This window comes from Manis javanica, chromosome 2, assembly GCF_040802235.1.
Source record: "Manis javanica isolate MJ-LG chromosome 2, MJ_LKY, whole genome shotgun sequence".
In the NCBI taxonomy this organism is placed as follows: Eukaryota; Metazoa; Chordata; class Mammalia; order Pholidota; family Manidae; genus Manis; species Manis javanica.
The window spans coordinates 85,005,106-85,021,122 of NC_133157.1; the positions used below are offsets into that span (position 1 = coordinate 85,005,106).

The following is a 16,017-nucleotide window of genomic DNA, read 5'->3' on the forward strand; positions in this document are numbered from 1 at the left end:
ATATTCTCAGTGTTTTCTCCATGGCCATGAGATAAGGGATAATCATATAAACATTCTGTATCAGGCACCCTTAGTCCTACACTAACAGCTATACTTGACACCTTCATTCACTTTAATAATCATTGAATTTGTCTTTATAAATGTCCCCACTCATCATCACATAAAAACAGGAGGATGTTAAAAGAAATGACATAAGGGATCATTTTGAATGGTAATTCAGGGACTTCTTGGTGTCAGAGAATAAAAACACAGAACTCTTAAGTCAACAATGCCTCCCCAAAGTAGAACAGAAAATGAGAATTTCACAAGGTCAGTAAGATGAAGCAACAAAGCTTATGATGGTTTGACATTCTGCCTTTGTAAAATATTTTAATTAAAAAACATTCTATAAACAAAGAAATAACCCACAAGTTATATTATTTTTTATTCATGTTAGAGTTTCTATCAGTGTTTGAACATTAATATTTAGAGAGTTTGTACACTTTTGCCTTCCAAGGTTTAAAATGAGAACCACACTAGGTCACAAATGGTAACTAATACACATTTCACAACCGCGTGTATATTCACTCAATTTCACTCTCTCAACACTGTTAAACATTTCCTTTTCCTGGCTGTCCTTTACAATGAAAAGTGTGCCCTACTCATGTCTCAGCAAAGTTCCAGACATTATGGATTCATCACATATAAATTCTTTAAAAATATACTTCTGTCAAAAGACTTGATGACTACTATGTACACTACAAAAATAAATTTTCATATAAATAAATTATATGGCATACTTTTATCTTTGTAACTGAAATGACACAAACTCATTTCTGCCCAAACTGGCAGACAATGAGACCCAGTTTGAATATTTATTTAAACGCCTTACACTAAGACCTACTGTGAGTCCTTAATGAAAATGTTATATACTCTGACCTATTTAACATTAGTAAGCACTCTATACAAATAGAAGTTCTGTTCAAAGGTAAAACATAGCTGTAATAGTGTCTCCAATAGAAATAAAATCCCTGCAGTTTGTTTTGTTATAAACCAGCATGACAAACACTGTAGGAAAAAAATTCTTATGATACAAAATTATAAATATCTGCCAAGATTTAAAAAAAAAATTAAAACATCCAAATGAACAAACAAGACAGACAAAATACAACTATTTTAAAGAGAGAGAGATTCTTGATGCTTGCCAGCCCCCGAGTTCTCCCCTGCCAACGTGACTACTGGAGAAAGTTCTATGGTGTACAGAAAGTTGGGGCTGTGCAAGCCATCACGCACCACATAAGCTGGGCTCAGGACAGGAGTGAGGCACGCATGAGCCATTCTGCTTCATCTCACTCCTGAACCCAGCAAGGATGTAAGTTTTCTGAGCAGAGCTAAGGGTTAGGTAGTCCAACAGTGTGGCTGAGAGGCACCAAACAATAGCAGAGGGGCCATTAGGGCCCCTGGCATAGTAACACACTCACCTGGTGGCCACAGGTGGTTTCCAATTAGTATCTTAGAGTTTTGTGGCAAATTTTAGGGTCTGAGGTCACTACACTGCTGGGTACGACAGGGGGTCCCCTGCCTTTGGATTAATAGGAAATAGGAGGGCATAAAGGGAGCTGCCATGTGTGTTCCTACAGTGGCTCAGTCCAGGTACCAAGTGCTTCGCCAACACTTGCTGTCCTCTGGTTAAGAGCTGGGGAAGACCAAACTTCAAAGCAAGATGACAGAACTGATACAGAAGCAAATCTTTAAAAATAATGCCTGGTTGAGAGATCTGCCTCCTTATACACTCTTTAGTGGGGTGAATTAGCACCTTCCTGCTCTTCAATGAAAGTCATGTTGAAAAAACGCTTACCATGGTGAGAGGGAAACCATTTATTTAGGCAGTATGCACCCATAATGTTAATAATTAACACACTGAGGAGCATCCTTCTGAAGTTGACATCCTACAGGACCTCTCACCTTGCATCACTGTATTGGAGGCTATTTACTTTTAAAGAAGATGCAAACAGATCCAGAAAGCCCCAACCATGTAATTTAGGAAGAGGGGGGAACAGAAATCATAGGGACTCAAAACATCACCTCTGGGTTTGTGGTGGGCTCAGACTGACAGGTTTTTCTACCTGTAGCAAGGTCATGGTGTCCAAAAGATTTCCAGCCCACTCAAACTTTTAGGGGGTGGTGTTCATGTGTGTGTGTGTCTGTGTGTGTTCGTCATGGGGTGGTGGGGGTAGTGGGAAGGAAATACAACGAAGACGTTAGAGTCTATGTTGGGGGCCCAGCTGGGACTCACCACTAGGCATGGTCACTAATTCTTTAATACCCACAAAGATAAACAGATGTTAGGTCTACCCTAAGGGTCCAACATCCACCACAATGATCCACAAGAAGGAACGTCTCCCTCCTTTGAGGCACGGACTGGGGTGTCTGGATGGTGGCCAATGACCTTAAGAGATGCCCTGGACTTGAAGCAAGTGTGGCGAAGGACAAGGTGGTGTTTAGGTTTGCCCTCCGCCAGCACAGAGTAAGACCAAAACATTGCCTGCTGCACCCTGGCCAGGGTAGAGCCCACTACGGGCCGCAGACAGCGAGAGAAGCAAGAGCAGAAGAAATGAGTGTGGCACTCTGGGGTCCACACCCGGCCGAAAAGAATCGCAACAACACCTGGACCAGCTGCGGGTGCTGCGTGCTTCCTTCATATCTGCTCATTAAATGACAAATTCACCACGCATAGCGTGTTTGGAAGTTAACAGTAACATTTCATACTACCACAGGGTTGTGATATGCGAGCTTAAAATACTTTAAACAGAAACCTTTACAAAATAGTCCTATTACATAAGCAGTATTTGCATAGAATTATACAGGTAAATTATACAATATTTAAGCAGCAGCAACAGATGCTGAAATTTAGGATGAAGTTAAGCTTGGTTGTGGCACAGAGACCAATGTACAAGCCCGGAGGGACCCGGGGCGAGGCGTGGGGAGCGCAGACCACGCTCCTTCCCATCTGTTCCTTCCTATGTTACATATGTGTACACCTCTTAAATACTTATGGGAATATTTCACAAAATAATACAATTGGTTACAGTAACAGTGAGCTGCTCTCCTGGCACAGCCCATCCATGACCTCCAAGCAGTTCTGGTCGGGGGTGGGGGCGGGGGCTTCCAATCTTTGGCCTCTGCTTCAGATTTTACTCACCGTCTAGAAGAAAAAGAAGAAGTTAGACTAAGCAACATGCACGAGTTTGTGTTTGTAAGGCCAGGAACTGGCAAACCCGATGCACAGGAGACATCAGGAGGGTACATGCAGGGCATGAGGGACGTTCAGGGCATGAGGGGCGGGCAGGGCAAGAGGGGCAGGCAGGGCATGATGGGCGCCCAGGGCATGAGGGACATGCAGGGCTGATCGGGGCTGACCCGCCTTGATGGAGCTCACGTTATAACCATGTGTTACACACCTGTTCCAGCCCTTTACTAGAGGCTGGGAAACAGCTGAAAGGTGAGCTCTAGCTCCTGGAGAAGCCATGGGGCCTCAGCAGGCTAACAGCAGCACAGTGCCCAGGTGGGATGCGCTGTTCAGCCCAGATGCCCGTGCTGGGGCTGCAGGAGGGCGCACCCCAACACCCCCACCCCCTGCACTCCCAGCTTTGCTGTCTGCGGCCCCGCCCACACCCACCTCAGCTGCAGCTGCCCAGGGGCCGCTCCTCACACTCCACGTCCTGCAGTTCTATGACTTCCACCTTGGAGCCCCTCCGTCCGCAGTGGATGCTAGAGGGCACATGTGGGTCCTCAAAGGGCCCACAACCAGCGCCGCAGACCTCGGGGCAGGGCACCCCTTGGGGGCTCCAGCTGTGTGCGGGTGGGGGGCGCACAGCCACCGTCACAGATGCCGAGGCTGTCACTGTGGTAACTGGCTGGCAGTAGCCCGTGGTGGCGAATGCTGGGTGCTGGGCGTGGTGGGAACGGGTGCCCCGGGGGCCCGCACGGTCCCTGCTGCCAGGGGAGAGCCCTTCAGCCGAAACCTCAAAGGCGTCTCTGCGTGGCCGATAGGGCGGTGGCCTTGAGCCTCCTGCAGGCGACTCCTTCCAGGGCTGCTGGCCTGGCCGCCCAGGAGGGGCCTTGGCGTCCTGGTGGGGCTGCTGCCGGGGGCTCCAGAGGGGCCGACGTCTGGTTCTGGGAGGGACCACCTGTGGAGTTTGGGGCAGGTTGGTACAGGTGCTCCCAACCTTCCCTCCCTGGCTCCGCTCCTGCCTGGCCACCCACACACAGCTCTTCCCACCCAAGTGCGCAGCCGGCCCACAGATGGCTGGGAGAGGCCCGGGCAGCCAGCAGGGCCTCAACCCACAAAAGAAAAACCTCCCTTTTGAGAACCTCTCAACGTGGCAGAGGCAGGCCTTACTTGGACCCCATCTGGGCTTCTCCGCCACAGCTGGCTGGACACACACGGAGCTGCCCACAAAGGCTGGGCTGTGGCCGCAGCCTCCTGCAGCCCAGCACCCGCCCTGCCTAGCAGCCAGGTCCCCAGCTCTTCCTCTCCCTGAGCTGGGAGCTCCTGGCCCTGGCCAGCCCCAAGGCAGGACAACAGCAGAGCCGACTGTACCCACAATGCTGAGCACAGCAGTCACGAGGGGCCAGCAGCTACTGACATTTAAACTAATTGAAATTCAAAATTCAGCTTCTTACTCACACCAGCCACATTTCAAGTGCTCAGAGCCACATGGGGCCAGTGGTTCCTCTACTGGGGAGCAGAGTTAGCACTGCCACCATCGCAGAAAGCTCTGCGGGCAGGGCTGCCATCTGCTCACTAGGAGTCTGGCTCCTGGGTCTCTATACAAAGCACAGAGCGGCACAGTGGCCACATCAATCAGAAGGACCGTGACCAACTTCAAAGTCGTCCAGCTTGTACCTATTTTTAGGCTCCCACTGAACAAAACCAGATTCACACTGCAGCTCAGCGGGGGTCACCATGGGGTGGGGGGGGTGCGGGGATTTAGGTTACTGGGCTGGCCTTGCTCTCTTCCATGGAGGGCTGCTCTGGCTGGGGACTGCAAGACCCACTTCCTGGAGGGACAGCAGGAGGCCCCTGACTTGGAGCAATGGGAGTTTCAGGACCTCCCTTGGGTTTGCACACTGTACTCCAGGCGTGGGGGCCTAAAGACATCCTGGGGAGCACAGAGCAGCTTTACAGAAGGCACCCCCAGGCTGCTCGTGTTTTCCCGGATGACCAGAGTCTAACCTTCTCTGCTCCTTCCCACCACCTAGAATATGACCTTGGAACCACACAACCTTCTGGTAAGGTCTCAAGACAAGTAAAAGTAACAGACATGGGAGGTGGGAGGGGGAAAATCACTTCTGCCGGCAATAAATTAACACTACTTTTTGAACTATGATTCTCAAAAGCGACACAACTTAAAAAAGAGAAAAAAAGGGCAAGGCTTTACCTGTGGCCCCAACAAGATGCACAGCGGTGCTGTGTGTAGTCGCCACTACTGGCCCTGCTTTGCTAATCTGCGGGAGACCCAGCCATGTGAGACTGGCATTTTTGTAGTTTAAGAAGAGTCACACTGGCAATTCTACTGAACTAGGACTTTGTCTTTGCGTCTTCTCTCTCTGTGATTTGCTGTTCGGTGCAGGCAGGGGCCCCTGGAGTGACTTACAGTGGAGCGGGCGAAGACTGGGTTGTCGGTGGCCTCCACGATCACTTGGTGGGCAGGACCCCGTGTGCCCTGCTGGGCCTCATAGTGCTGCAGCTCCTCACTGATGCCTGACACTGTTGTCTGAGAACTGTACTCGGAGTCAGAGGAGTCAGACCCATTGCTGGTGTGACCAGGGGGCACGGCGAACCGGACCACGCTGGGGGGTGGCTCGGGGGATGGGGTGGGCAGCCGGTTCAGCCCGTTGGCTGGAGACACCTATTTAAGGAGATGCCACATTACAAGTGTTATCATCCATTCCCTGTTCACACACAAAAAAGTTCAATGCCCAGTAGTGTTCAGGGGTCTCTGCCCCACCCCCATCTCCCACCAGCCTGTGTTCACCTTCTCCTCTCTGTCACCCCAGGGACTATCAGGTCTGGCAGCTGGAGCAAAAAGGGCCACCCTTGTCTGTGCTTGTGCACTGGAAAGGCAGGTGTGTCCTTTCCCCTGCTATTCTAGGCCAGATTCTCATTTTGCGTGGATCTAGCTTAGGCTGCCAATCACCTGGTTTAAGAAAAACAAAACAAACCAGTCCAAATCTCCCAAAACTATTAAAGAGAAAACAATAATAGCTATTGATGTGTTTACTGAAAGAGCAAACAATCAGGAATGTGGTTATACTTAAATATCTAAACTAAGAGTGACACCAGGAAAAAAGCATTCAGGTGGCCCGTGGGTTGCACCTCATGCCAGGCATAATCACTGACCTCAGGGTATGGTCCAAACAGGGACAAGAGGACGGGGAGCAAGACCAGCCCATTGAGGACGCCCAGGGTTGTTAGGATCGCCAGGACAGCAAAGAAATACCTTGAAGATGGAGGGAAACAGAAACATTCGCTGTGGCAAAGGTGGACAAGGCTGTCCTTCCCATGCCCAGTATCACGGCACATCAGAGCCCAGACCCACAGGGGTGGTTACAAGACCACAGCTCAGGCTCAGCCTGAGAAGAGCCACTGTGGTTGTTCTTTAACTTATGGCTTTGGGGACTACATTCCACAGCCCAGAGTGGCAGTTCAGGAAGGGATGCAAAAAACATGAGTTTGTTAATTTGCTGAAATCCCCTGGCATGGAATATTATCTACTAATGTGTTACACAAACACAGAAATATGGGATGCAAACTGAATGGCTGTGCAGACTGAAAGCACAAACACAATGCCGAGGGGCCCTGCTCACGAAAACCCAGCAGAAGCAAACAAATGAAGTGAAGGGTGTAGAATTTAAACAATTTCACCCAGGAGGAAAAGCAGCCCACGTCTGCAGGCCGCTAATCCACTAGAATCTCTAATTAAGTCTCCGGCATATCAGGTGAGGCTTTACCTGGGCTTTCATTAGTCACAACTTTTTGCCTAGGATTCTGTGAGTTCCAGTTTTACCAAAGAGCTCCAATTGCAACCTTTTTAGAACACAGGAACTGGCTTTCTGCAGAGGGAGCGCCGCCCATTCTCTGGTTGTCGAGGCACTCGCAGGGGAGGGTGGGCCACAGTGACGGGCCTGCTCTGCAGGCCAATCTTTTGTTGGACAATTTAGCATCTCTGAATACTCTTGTTTTGCGTCAGCCAATTCAAACATAAAGGCCACAGCACCATGAAGAAGAGGAGAGAGCACAGAGCCCTGTTTTCCCACCATTGAGGGCTGGGGTCTGGGACCCTTCATGAATACCAAGGTAAATGTGTCAGCCGGGGCCAGCAGCCCAGGCACTGCACACAGCTAGAGGCGGGCTCCACGCAAGCCTGCCTTTCTGTGACTGAGGACGCCTGGGACAATTCAGGCAGTGGGCTGGGGTGGTGGGAGCTCAGGACGTTCTGGGAAGAGGGAGGGTGTGATATCTATCTGTTGATGGTTCTCTTGATCATAAAATGGAACAGGCCCCAAACTTTGCCATGTCTATACATGTTTAGACATCAGATGAAAGGAGAGAGAAACCCTATAAAAATACAAATACCTCACAGCTATTGTAAACACTAGAAACTTCAGAGCCGCATTAGTAGGAACTGAGCAGCCAGCGTCCTGCACTAATGTAAACTGCTGGGACCTGAGGTGGACGCATGTATCAGCAGCAGGCATTAAAACATTTGCATCCCATCCATCTAACTGCAGAATAAACAGACCACTTAGATTTCGGACGGCTAAGTATATACAGTGTCTGCTTATTCAGGCGACCTCGGTGAGGGCTTTATCAGGTTAATCCATCCAGTTCTAGAAAATGGGAAGCCCTTTTAAGTGCTTGAAACAAGAACCCTGATACCTCTGGGCGAGAACAAGAAGCCACAGCTTGGATGAGAGGGCCAGGATTCTGCCTCCATCCAGCTTCCCCATCGGTTGCTCTAATTCACGCTGTTTCCTTTCTGTCTGTGGCTCCTTTAGCGTCCCCACAAGGCCGAGTGAGATCCTCTGAGATCCCACTGCTGTGAACTTCTCTCCCCACCACAGACCATAAGCTACATGGAGAGGGACTGGGTCGATATTACCTGCTATTGTGTGAAATGGCACTTATGAGGTACTTGTAACATTGTGTTGAGTGAGAAATTACACAAAAGAAACTCTGATATGGGGCTTTTATACCATAAACTACTAATGCCAAGCATGTGCATGCTGCAGAAATACAGGAAAAGCCAAAGTCAAGAGCTTTAAGACCCAGACCAAGACCTTGGTCGCATTTAGTTACGTATCTATCTGGCATAGGCCCACGAGAGTGTAGAAATTAGCTTGTTGATCAATAGTCTGTGTTGAGAGGACCAGCAGTGTGGCATCCACTGGCAGCTGGCTAGACATGCAGACTCTGCTTGCTTACCAAAATCTGACCTGCATTTACAGAGAATCACTCATTACAGTCTGAGATGTCCTGGTCGGCCCTGCAGAAGCCATTTCATCTCTTCACCCACCCCTAACCAAGCTACAAGGAGCAAATGCTGGTGCTCATTCTAGGAAGGCTAAATGTCCATGATGTGAACTGCCCCATGGGGCATGCCACAGACCCCGTGCACTGATCTTGCTTCTCTAGTAAGAAATAGGCTGAAACTTAAAACCTTTTTCTTTTTACCTGAAATGAAGGGCCTGTCAGACACACACTGGGAAAGCCTGCTGCGATTTTCTACCGGAGTCATGTCCTCTCCTTTGGGGTACCTCCCTCCAGATTCCTACAATATCCCCAACAATCCAGTCACTGCTCACCTGTAGTTCTGCCTTACTAATTCTGGACTTTCCTCTGCCTGCTGATGATTCTGGCCTTGCCCGTCCACGAAGCAGCAGGGCCACATCCAAGAGTGGCTCCTTCATAAGGCTGCAGGGGCTGATCAGAGAAGAAAAGGGTTCTGCCTTTCTCAAAGTCTTTCCTAAGGAAAACCTGGTCTCCCTTTTAGACTTCAGTCACATTTTTCATTAAACTAATCAAAAATGGCTTGTCCTGAGGTCCAGGAGTGGTATCCAAACTAGGCTTGGATTTCCAAAACTCGATGCTTAAGTCCCATATGAAATGCTTGCCAAGTCCTAGTAGGAACTCGGATGTGAGATCTGGGCATGTCACCTTCACTTCCTAGAAGACTAAATTCTAAGCGGCAATTTTAGGTACTTGCAATCTGTCCTTCCCACAGTTGTGATGAAGAGAAGGTGAAATTCAGTCAATTGACAGCCACAGTGTGCTTCTATTTCTGACCTGCGAAACCCAAACTGGAGATCGGGTGTCCCTTGAGCTTCAAGCTGAGGAGGTACCTTTGCCTCTAGTCCCAAACTCTCCACTTTTTCCCCCAAGACGGCTTTGGAGGAGAGTCTGTCTGTATACCACATTGCAGTTATAACCTCAAAGAAAGTAGAGTCACGGTTGGTGGCAAGCATTTCACAATGAATCCATACATCACAACATCAGACCTTAACATGTATGGTTTTTATTTGCCAGTTATAGAGTGATGAAGCTGCAGAAAAAGCCAATAGAATTGCAGAGAATACATGCCACAACCCCCCAGACACTCAAGGAAAAGCCGCAGGGGCCAGTCGGCAGTGATGATTCCTCACACGTGCGTCCTCTCTCAGGGCTGCTTACCTGACAATGAAGTCAAACTCGGACCCGGCGAGCATCAGCACTCCCAGCAGCGTAGAGACAGCCCCGTCCAGCACGGGTGCGAACATGTGCTCCAGGGCGAGCACGGCCCTGCGGTTCTCGTCGCCAATGGCCGTGAGAAATGCCTGCGCAAGGAGTTTGGACATGAGAAACCCGCGCTTGATGGCCAACAAGGTCTGTCTTCTATGCCACGAGCGGTGCAGCCTCCTTCTACAGGACCTGCCAGGCCTCCTGGTTAGCTCCTGGCATGTTAATCGGGGCTGACGAGGAGCTAAGTCTACGTGGCCTGTTCGTGCTACGACTGTCATGTTTGGTGTTGATATAAGTCAAACAGCAACAAGAGAAGACAGAAAGCACATTTGCTTACAATGAACACCAGACCCAGACCACACAAAAATGAACAAAATGTCCCCTCTTTTCAGTGCAACTCACCACTGGGTTTCCTCCCCAGCTCAGTCTCTCATGCCACTCACGTGGGAGACGCCCTGCTGTGAAAGCAGTTTGCCTGGTTTTTTGGAAGGTTGAGGTTTTACTTCCAAATGGGTTTGGCTTGGTGTCATGTGTGACCAGGTGCTAAAACCACATTCCCCCGTGGCTGCACTGAGGTTAGGACCTGTCACTGTGTTCACTCATGTGTGTGCTGTACATCTGAGTACCGCAGGGGTATTGCAGGACATGGAAGATATGACATCCAAACCAGGCCTGCTCTAAGTGTGTAGGTAGGCACAGTCCCCACCTCCTGTGCATCCGGAAGCTCTGCTAAGCCATGGATGACGCCATGCGGCAACTATGGAGTTCATCCCAGCCCATTGGACTGCTGGCTTAGAGTGGGACCAAGGACCCTGTCGTACTGTGAGCCGGTTACTGTCACCCCTGGCCTGGTCCCGTTGTTTCATGAGCTGTTTACCATCATCCCTGCCTGGTCCTGCAGTGGGACAAACAGGGAGGGAGGAGCCTGGCTCAAGCTCTCTCTGCCTCAAAGTTCAGCCGCTTTGGGATATGCTGAGAAGGTGGGACTCAGAGCTAGTGGGCCACAGCTCCTAAAACATCCAGGCCTCCAACACACTGCAGGCGACATCCCCATCCTCACAGACCCTGGAGGTTGCACCAAGGCTGTCCCCCTCAGCAGGTGGAGCAGAAGTATGTAAAGCCTCCAAACGCTCACACTCCTCTCTAAGCAGGCACACTGTGTGCATGTACACTGCCAGAGACGGAGGGAGGTGACAAGACGGCCCGACACCACTTACTCTGTGCTGCACCTGGGCCACGGGGCCATGAGCATCGGTGGGGGCTCTCCTCTCACCCATGACATCTGTTGCCTAAACAGCAAACTGAAGGACCCCAGCAATTCCCTGGAAATGTCCAGGGAAGGAGTCCTCTTCACCACCCTCACTCTATCGCCTTACTGACCTTTTAAGAGCAGAAACCACCATACTAAATAGGCTTCTGCAACCTGGTGAAGTTAAGGACCCTGTAGCCTGTGTGCATAGGCCCCTGAAGACGACCTGGGCTGCAAGCACCGAGCAGAGGTTACACTGGCAAAGCCAAGTTCCCAGAACAGGACCCTGCATGAGCAGCAGAGGCACTCCGGAACTGGTTATTCAACTGGTGTGGGTGTGGCTATAGCTTAAGGGCTGCAGTCGACGCCTCCACTGTGAAAATCTGTTCTGGGATGCTACTGCTTGCATTTGTGTCAGAATACAAGGACATGTGGGTTCTTAATCCACACACATGGTTTCTCTTTTCTGAAGAAATGACATTAGAATTATGTGTTCAAAGCTAGATAGGCTGGTGGGGTCTTCTTTTTAAAAGATCCTCTCCCTTCCTCAAGGCTCAAAGAAGGAAAGTAATTTGGGTAGGCTTAGCATTTAGAGAATACTGTTTCTGTATTAAACACTGGAGGAAAAACGGGACAACAGAACATTCCTTCTGAAACACAGGGTTTACAATTGCTATGTGGCATAAAAATGGCCCAGGAAGGGTCCATGTCAAAGGACTAAGAGAGAATCAGGCAAAAGCACACGTGTGGACATGCACATCATGTGTTGAGCCCAAATCAGCACTAGAGGCTGCAAAGCAAGGCTAAAAGTAATCCAATTCAAGTCCAATGCTAGGTTTCCAGAGGCTGGTTTTATTCAGTCAATAATCCTTCCTGAATGCCTACCAACAACCCCACAGACTTGGGCAAAAGCCCAAGTCAGATGGAATATCACTTACACACTGTTGTAGGCTTCTGAATCATTCTCTGGTAAATGGATACCATGGGCTTGCCTCTTGCATGAAGGCTCCTCCTGAAGTCTAACTTCCTCCAACAGCATTCTTGGGATTGGATGGGAGGAGAGGTGGATGTTCTGCTCAGGAGCTCTCCTCTGACTCCTGCTGCCACAGAGCTGGAGGACGGGTGGACTCGGGTGGCAAGTGGGCGCCTCAGTGCTGAGCACCTCCACTCGGGTCACCGGCCCCAGGGTATCTCCTGGCTGCCAACTTGCCTCGCCCTCAGTTGTGCCACCCCACCAAGCCTGAGTGTGGCCTCACCTCGCCCCCTCCTTTACTGTGGTGTTTTACATTGTGCACACCCCCCATCTGTCTTAGGAACAAAGCTGACAACAGCATCCATGGGGACACTCATGACACCCCAAATTAGCAGGATCCTTCCTGGACCCCACGGACACTGACACGGCCCAACGGACTTTGCCCTTTGTCCCTGTGACACCTATTAGGTGTGTTCCTTGATGCTGGAGAACATGAAAAGGTTCCTGACTTGGAGACACCAAGAGCTAAAGAAAGTATGTTGCTGTCTCATAAAGCTTTAGCTGGAAACTCTCCCCCACGTACCAGAGCAACGTGAACGGTGAATTCCACTCCGATGCCAACAGAAGCAACCAGGATGACCACGGGCACAGCACTCAGCTTGATGCCGATGAGGCCCATCATGCCGAAAAGCTCGACCGTCATCAGTGCAAGCACCGCCACCTTGAGGAAGACACACAGGTGAGCGGCTGGGCACAGGCACCCTCCAGGGGCCGGAAACCAGGGAGGTGTTAAAGTTCCAATGTGGTCTTGCTGCAGAGCAACAGCGAAGAAACAAGGGGACCCGAATACCCAAGGCACCAACTTACTTTAACTTCGCCCAATTGTCTCTACGTCCCACTTGATGTCTCCCTGCTGGGCAGGGAGGCTTGGGGACAATCCTAGGGCAGCTGCTTTGGGTCAAGGTATGGGATACATGAAGGCAAAGTTTAGGATCTACTGCAAATTGTTTTTCCAATATATCTGCTCTAGAAAGCAAAAAAAAAAAAAAAAGTTCCCAACTATTCCGCCAGAGATACTTATGAAGAATTTCATGGACGTGGACTCATCACCAGCTACAGATTTAGCACAGTTTAAAAAAAGGTGTTTCCTTGAGTTGTGATCTTAACCACGAGAGATAATCTCAAGTTAGAGCTGAAACTTCAGAGTTTTTGCCTTACCCTCCACTCTAAAGAAAGCAGACAGGATGGGGTGAATGGAAGTTCTCTGCTATGTAAAAGTAGCTTTGCTTTTGTTTTGAGAACCTGTGGGTTAAGTGAGGATGACTCGGGAGCAAGTTAAGTTGGGGAAAGGGGGCTCTACGTCAGCTGATGTGGGTCAGGTTACTGGCCCTTCACTTTGAAGGAATGTGGAGTAACCAGCGTGGACAAGGCAAACAGTTAAGTCCAAGGAAAAGCTTTTATTTGCCTTTCATCTGCCTTATACAAATCTGCAGTAAGAAAGAAAAGCTCTGAGGTAGACTATGGAGTTTCTTGGGCCCAAAGGGAGAAAATTGCAAGTAAAATGATAAACTTTACATGGATGGAGGTGGACAGTGGCGGGAGGGTGAAGACCAAGAGCAGTAAGAGTTCCCTGGGCCTTCTGTTAATAAGCTAATGAATGGTGGGCGGCATCAAAGGCTTAAGTACCCTGGCAACTCCGACAGACTAAACATTTTCCTTTAACATACCTGCTGCACAGACTCGGGGAGCAGAAATAAGACCCAGTCTGTTTTTATAATTTTGGCATTTTGAAGGCTATACCACAGTTCATGGAATTTAAACACTGCCACGACTTTGTTAGACTCTATATGAAACTTACTTCAAATCTGAGAGTACTATACTTGGAGAAATGGTTAGCAGTACCAGTTTATCATTTCCCCTCAAACTTAAAACACACACAACACACAAACCCTTATGAAGGTTTATCTCCATATGTCATTGTCCAAACTTCTCTAATTATCCCTCCATTTAGAAGGACCTTCTCCATAGTAGGTCTGTGGTGTAGTTTTACAAAATAACACTTGGAGAAAAAAAAATTAGTTACGTCCATATTTAATAAATGCTCACGGTGTTTGTCTAATGAATGCTTAGAACTGCTATAGAAAGTGTGCCTGAAGACTCCCCTATCTTCACACAGAAAGTGTAAAGCTGTAGCAGAGGGGACATGAGAGTTAAGACCATTAAGTCTCTACCTAACTGTGAACCGAGCCACCTCCGGCAGAATAAATATAGTATGGGTGATGCAATCTATACCCTCCTCCAGAGGCCCAGACATAAACAAAACTTGCCGGCTGCAGCAAGAGCTATGCTGAAAGGAATTTGACTTTCACAAAGACCCTCAGAGTAAACTCACAATGATCCCAGCAGTCCAGGGGTTCAGGAGGAAGACGGCGCACACGAGGAACGTGCAGGCCAGCACTACGCTGATGGACAGCAGGAGCCAGTGGCGCAGACCAATGTACTGTTCCCAGAAGAGGAAGGGGTAGCCATTGGGGTAGCTGGGGAGCCCCAGGCTCGTGTAGTTGTTGCAGACGGCTCGGACCTTCTCGATTGCTTCCACGAAGTCCGAGGTGTCCCGCAAGCCATTGAGGTAGAAAGGGAACTGAGCATATTCGATGGGCTCTGCTGCTGGGACTGGACAGAGAGGCGACAGAGAGAGCCTGTGGGTGAGGCAGTCCTAGCAGCATGAGCGAGCCGAGCAGATGCAAGCCAGCATGGGGGACATGGCACCAAGTCCCGCTATTGCCCACACAGAGGTGTGCCCCCGGATCCCCCCCAGTTGCAGTGAACAGAGAATAAACTCCAAGAAAGCCCACTCACCACACTTCTTTCAACATGAAGGGCAGACAATACCTGGCAGTGTTTGGGACTTTACAATTCTAATCTTTGGTTTAAAAAAATGTTAAGCATTATCAACCTTTGATTTTTTGCAGGGAGCAGGGGGAGCCTGTGACATGTATATTTATTCACCTTTGAATTTAATCTTCTAGAAGCAGCCACTTTTGTAATGGGTCTAAACTTCAGAATTCAATTGAGGGAACATTTTTTTGTTCAACTGATAGTGTAAAACTAAGTTCAGACTATTTTACTCAATCGCATAGGAGAACAAAATAATGCCAAAGTCATGCCTGAGAAAGATGCTTAACTCTCTTATCCTTTTAGTGATCTAACACACTTAAACCTTCCATGCTTCTTTTTAATGCAATGCTAAGTCTTCAGCAGCAGGGGAAGAAATCCTTCCACAACAAGCGTTTCTTACTGCCGTTGTGTGTTCCAGATCCTTTGGGGTCATTCAGTTGACTTGCTAAACATGATTTGCCCTATTATAATCTCAACTATAAATTTTCATTAAGACAAGCCTTGGCTGCCTGCCACCAGGCTCTGGGGTTTAGATACAGGGAAGCACAACTCGCATGCTCTCCAGACATGTTTGCAAAGGGACCCGTCTTCTTCTTTCTCACGTTTTCCCTCAGCCTCTGGTCCAAGGTATAAGCTACTAATATCTCTAACATAAATGCAAATTAAATCCATACAGAACCACCTTCCGAAGTCAGGGCAGAGAGGTGAAAGGAAGAGGACGGTTCTGTATACAGACTTTTCTGCTCTGGTTTAAACAGCTCTGACAGAACACAGGTGCTTGGTGGCTTATAGGAACAACCCAACTTGCCAAAAATCCCTTCAACACCAGAGTTGACAAAGTTAAGATAAACATATAATCCCCAGTGATAAAACTTTGCAATAGTAAAATAACACTCAACCTGGAGGTGTCCCCAGCTTTTCACATGGAACAGCTGGTATTAAAGAGAGATGCCTGGTAGATGTCTTTAGAGTTAAGTCTAAAAACGGAGATTAGAGACTCTTATTTCTCAACGTGATAGAGCACGGGTTGTATTCCATTACACGCCCTCATCTATTTCCCAGAGTTTTAAACTAAAAGAAATACATTGTTCTGTTTACACTTTTGAACCCTGGGTAGCATCAGTGGACGAGGGC

General features: G+C 48.9%; 1 protein-coding gene across 8 annotated transcripts in view; it reads right to left on the reverse strand.

The window, feature by feature from the left end:
* Positions 1–400: 400 nt before the first annotated feature.
* The window catches only part of PTCH1 (patched 1), a 66,097-nt gene continuing 50,480 nt past the window's right edge, over positions 401–16,017 (reverse strand). For all 8 annotated transcript variants that reach the window (XM_036991167.2, XM_036991166.2, XM_073228780.1 and 5 more), the window contains 7 exons: positions 14,378–14,658; positions 12,569–12,706; positions 9,716–9,858; positions 6,386–6,485; positions 5,640–5,894; positions 3,659–4,169; positions 401–3,184 (listed from right to left, as the gene is read on the reverse strand). In XM_036991167.2, the coding sequence (XP_036847062.2) occupies positions 3,660–4,169; positions 5,640–5,894; positions 6,386–6,485; positions 9,716–9,858; positions 12,569–12,706; positions 14,378–14,658 (1,427 nt within the window). In that variant the 3' untranslated portion in view covers positions 401–3,184; position 3,659. The remainder of the gene's footprint in view (positions 3,185–3,658; positions 4,170–5,639; positions 5,895–6,385; positions 6,486–9,715; positions 9,859–12,568; positions 12,707–14,377; positions 14,659–16,017) is intronic.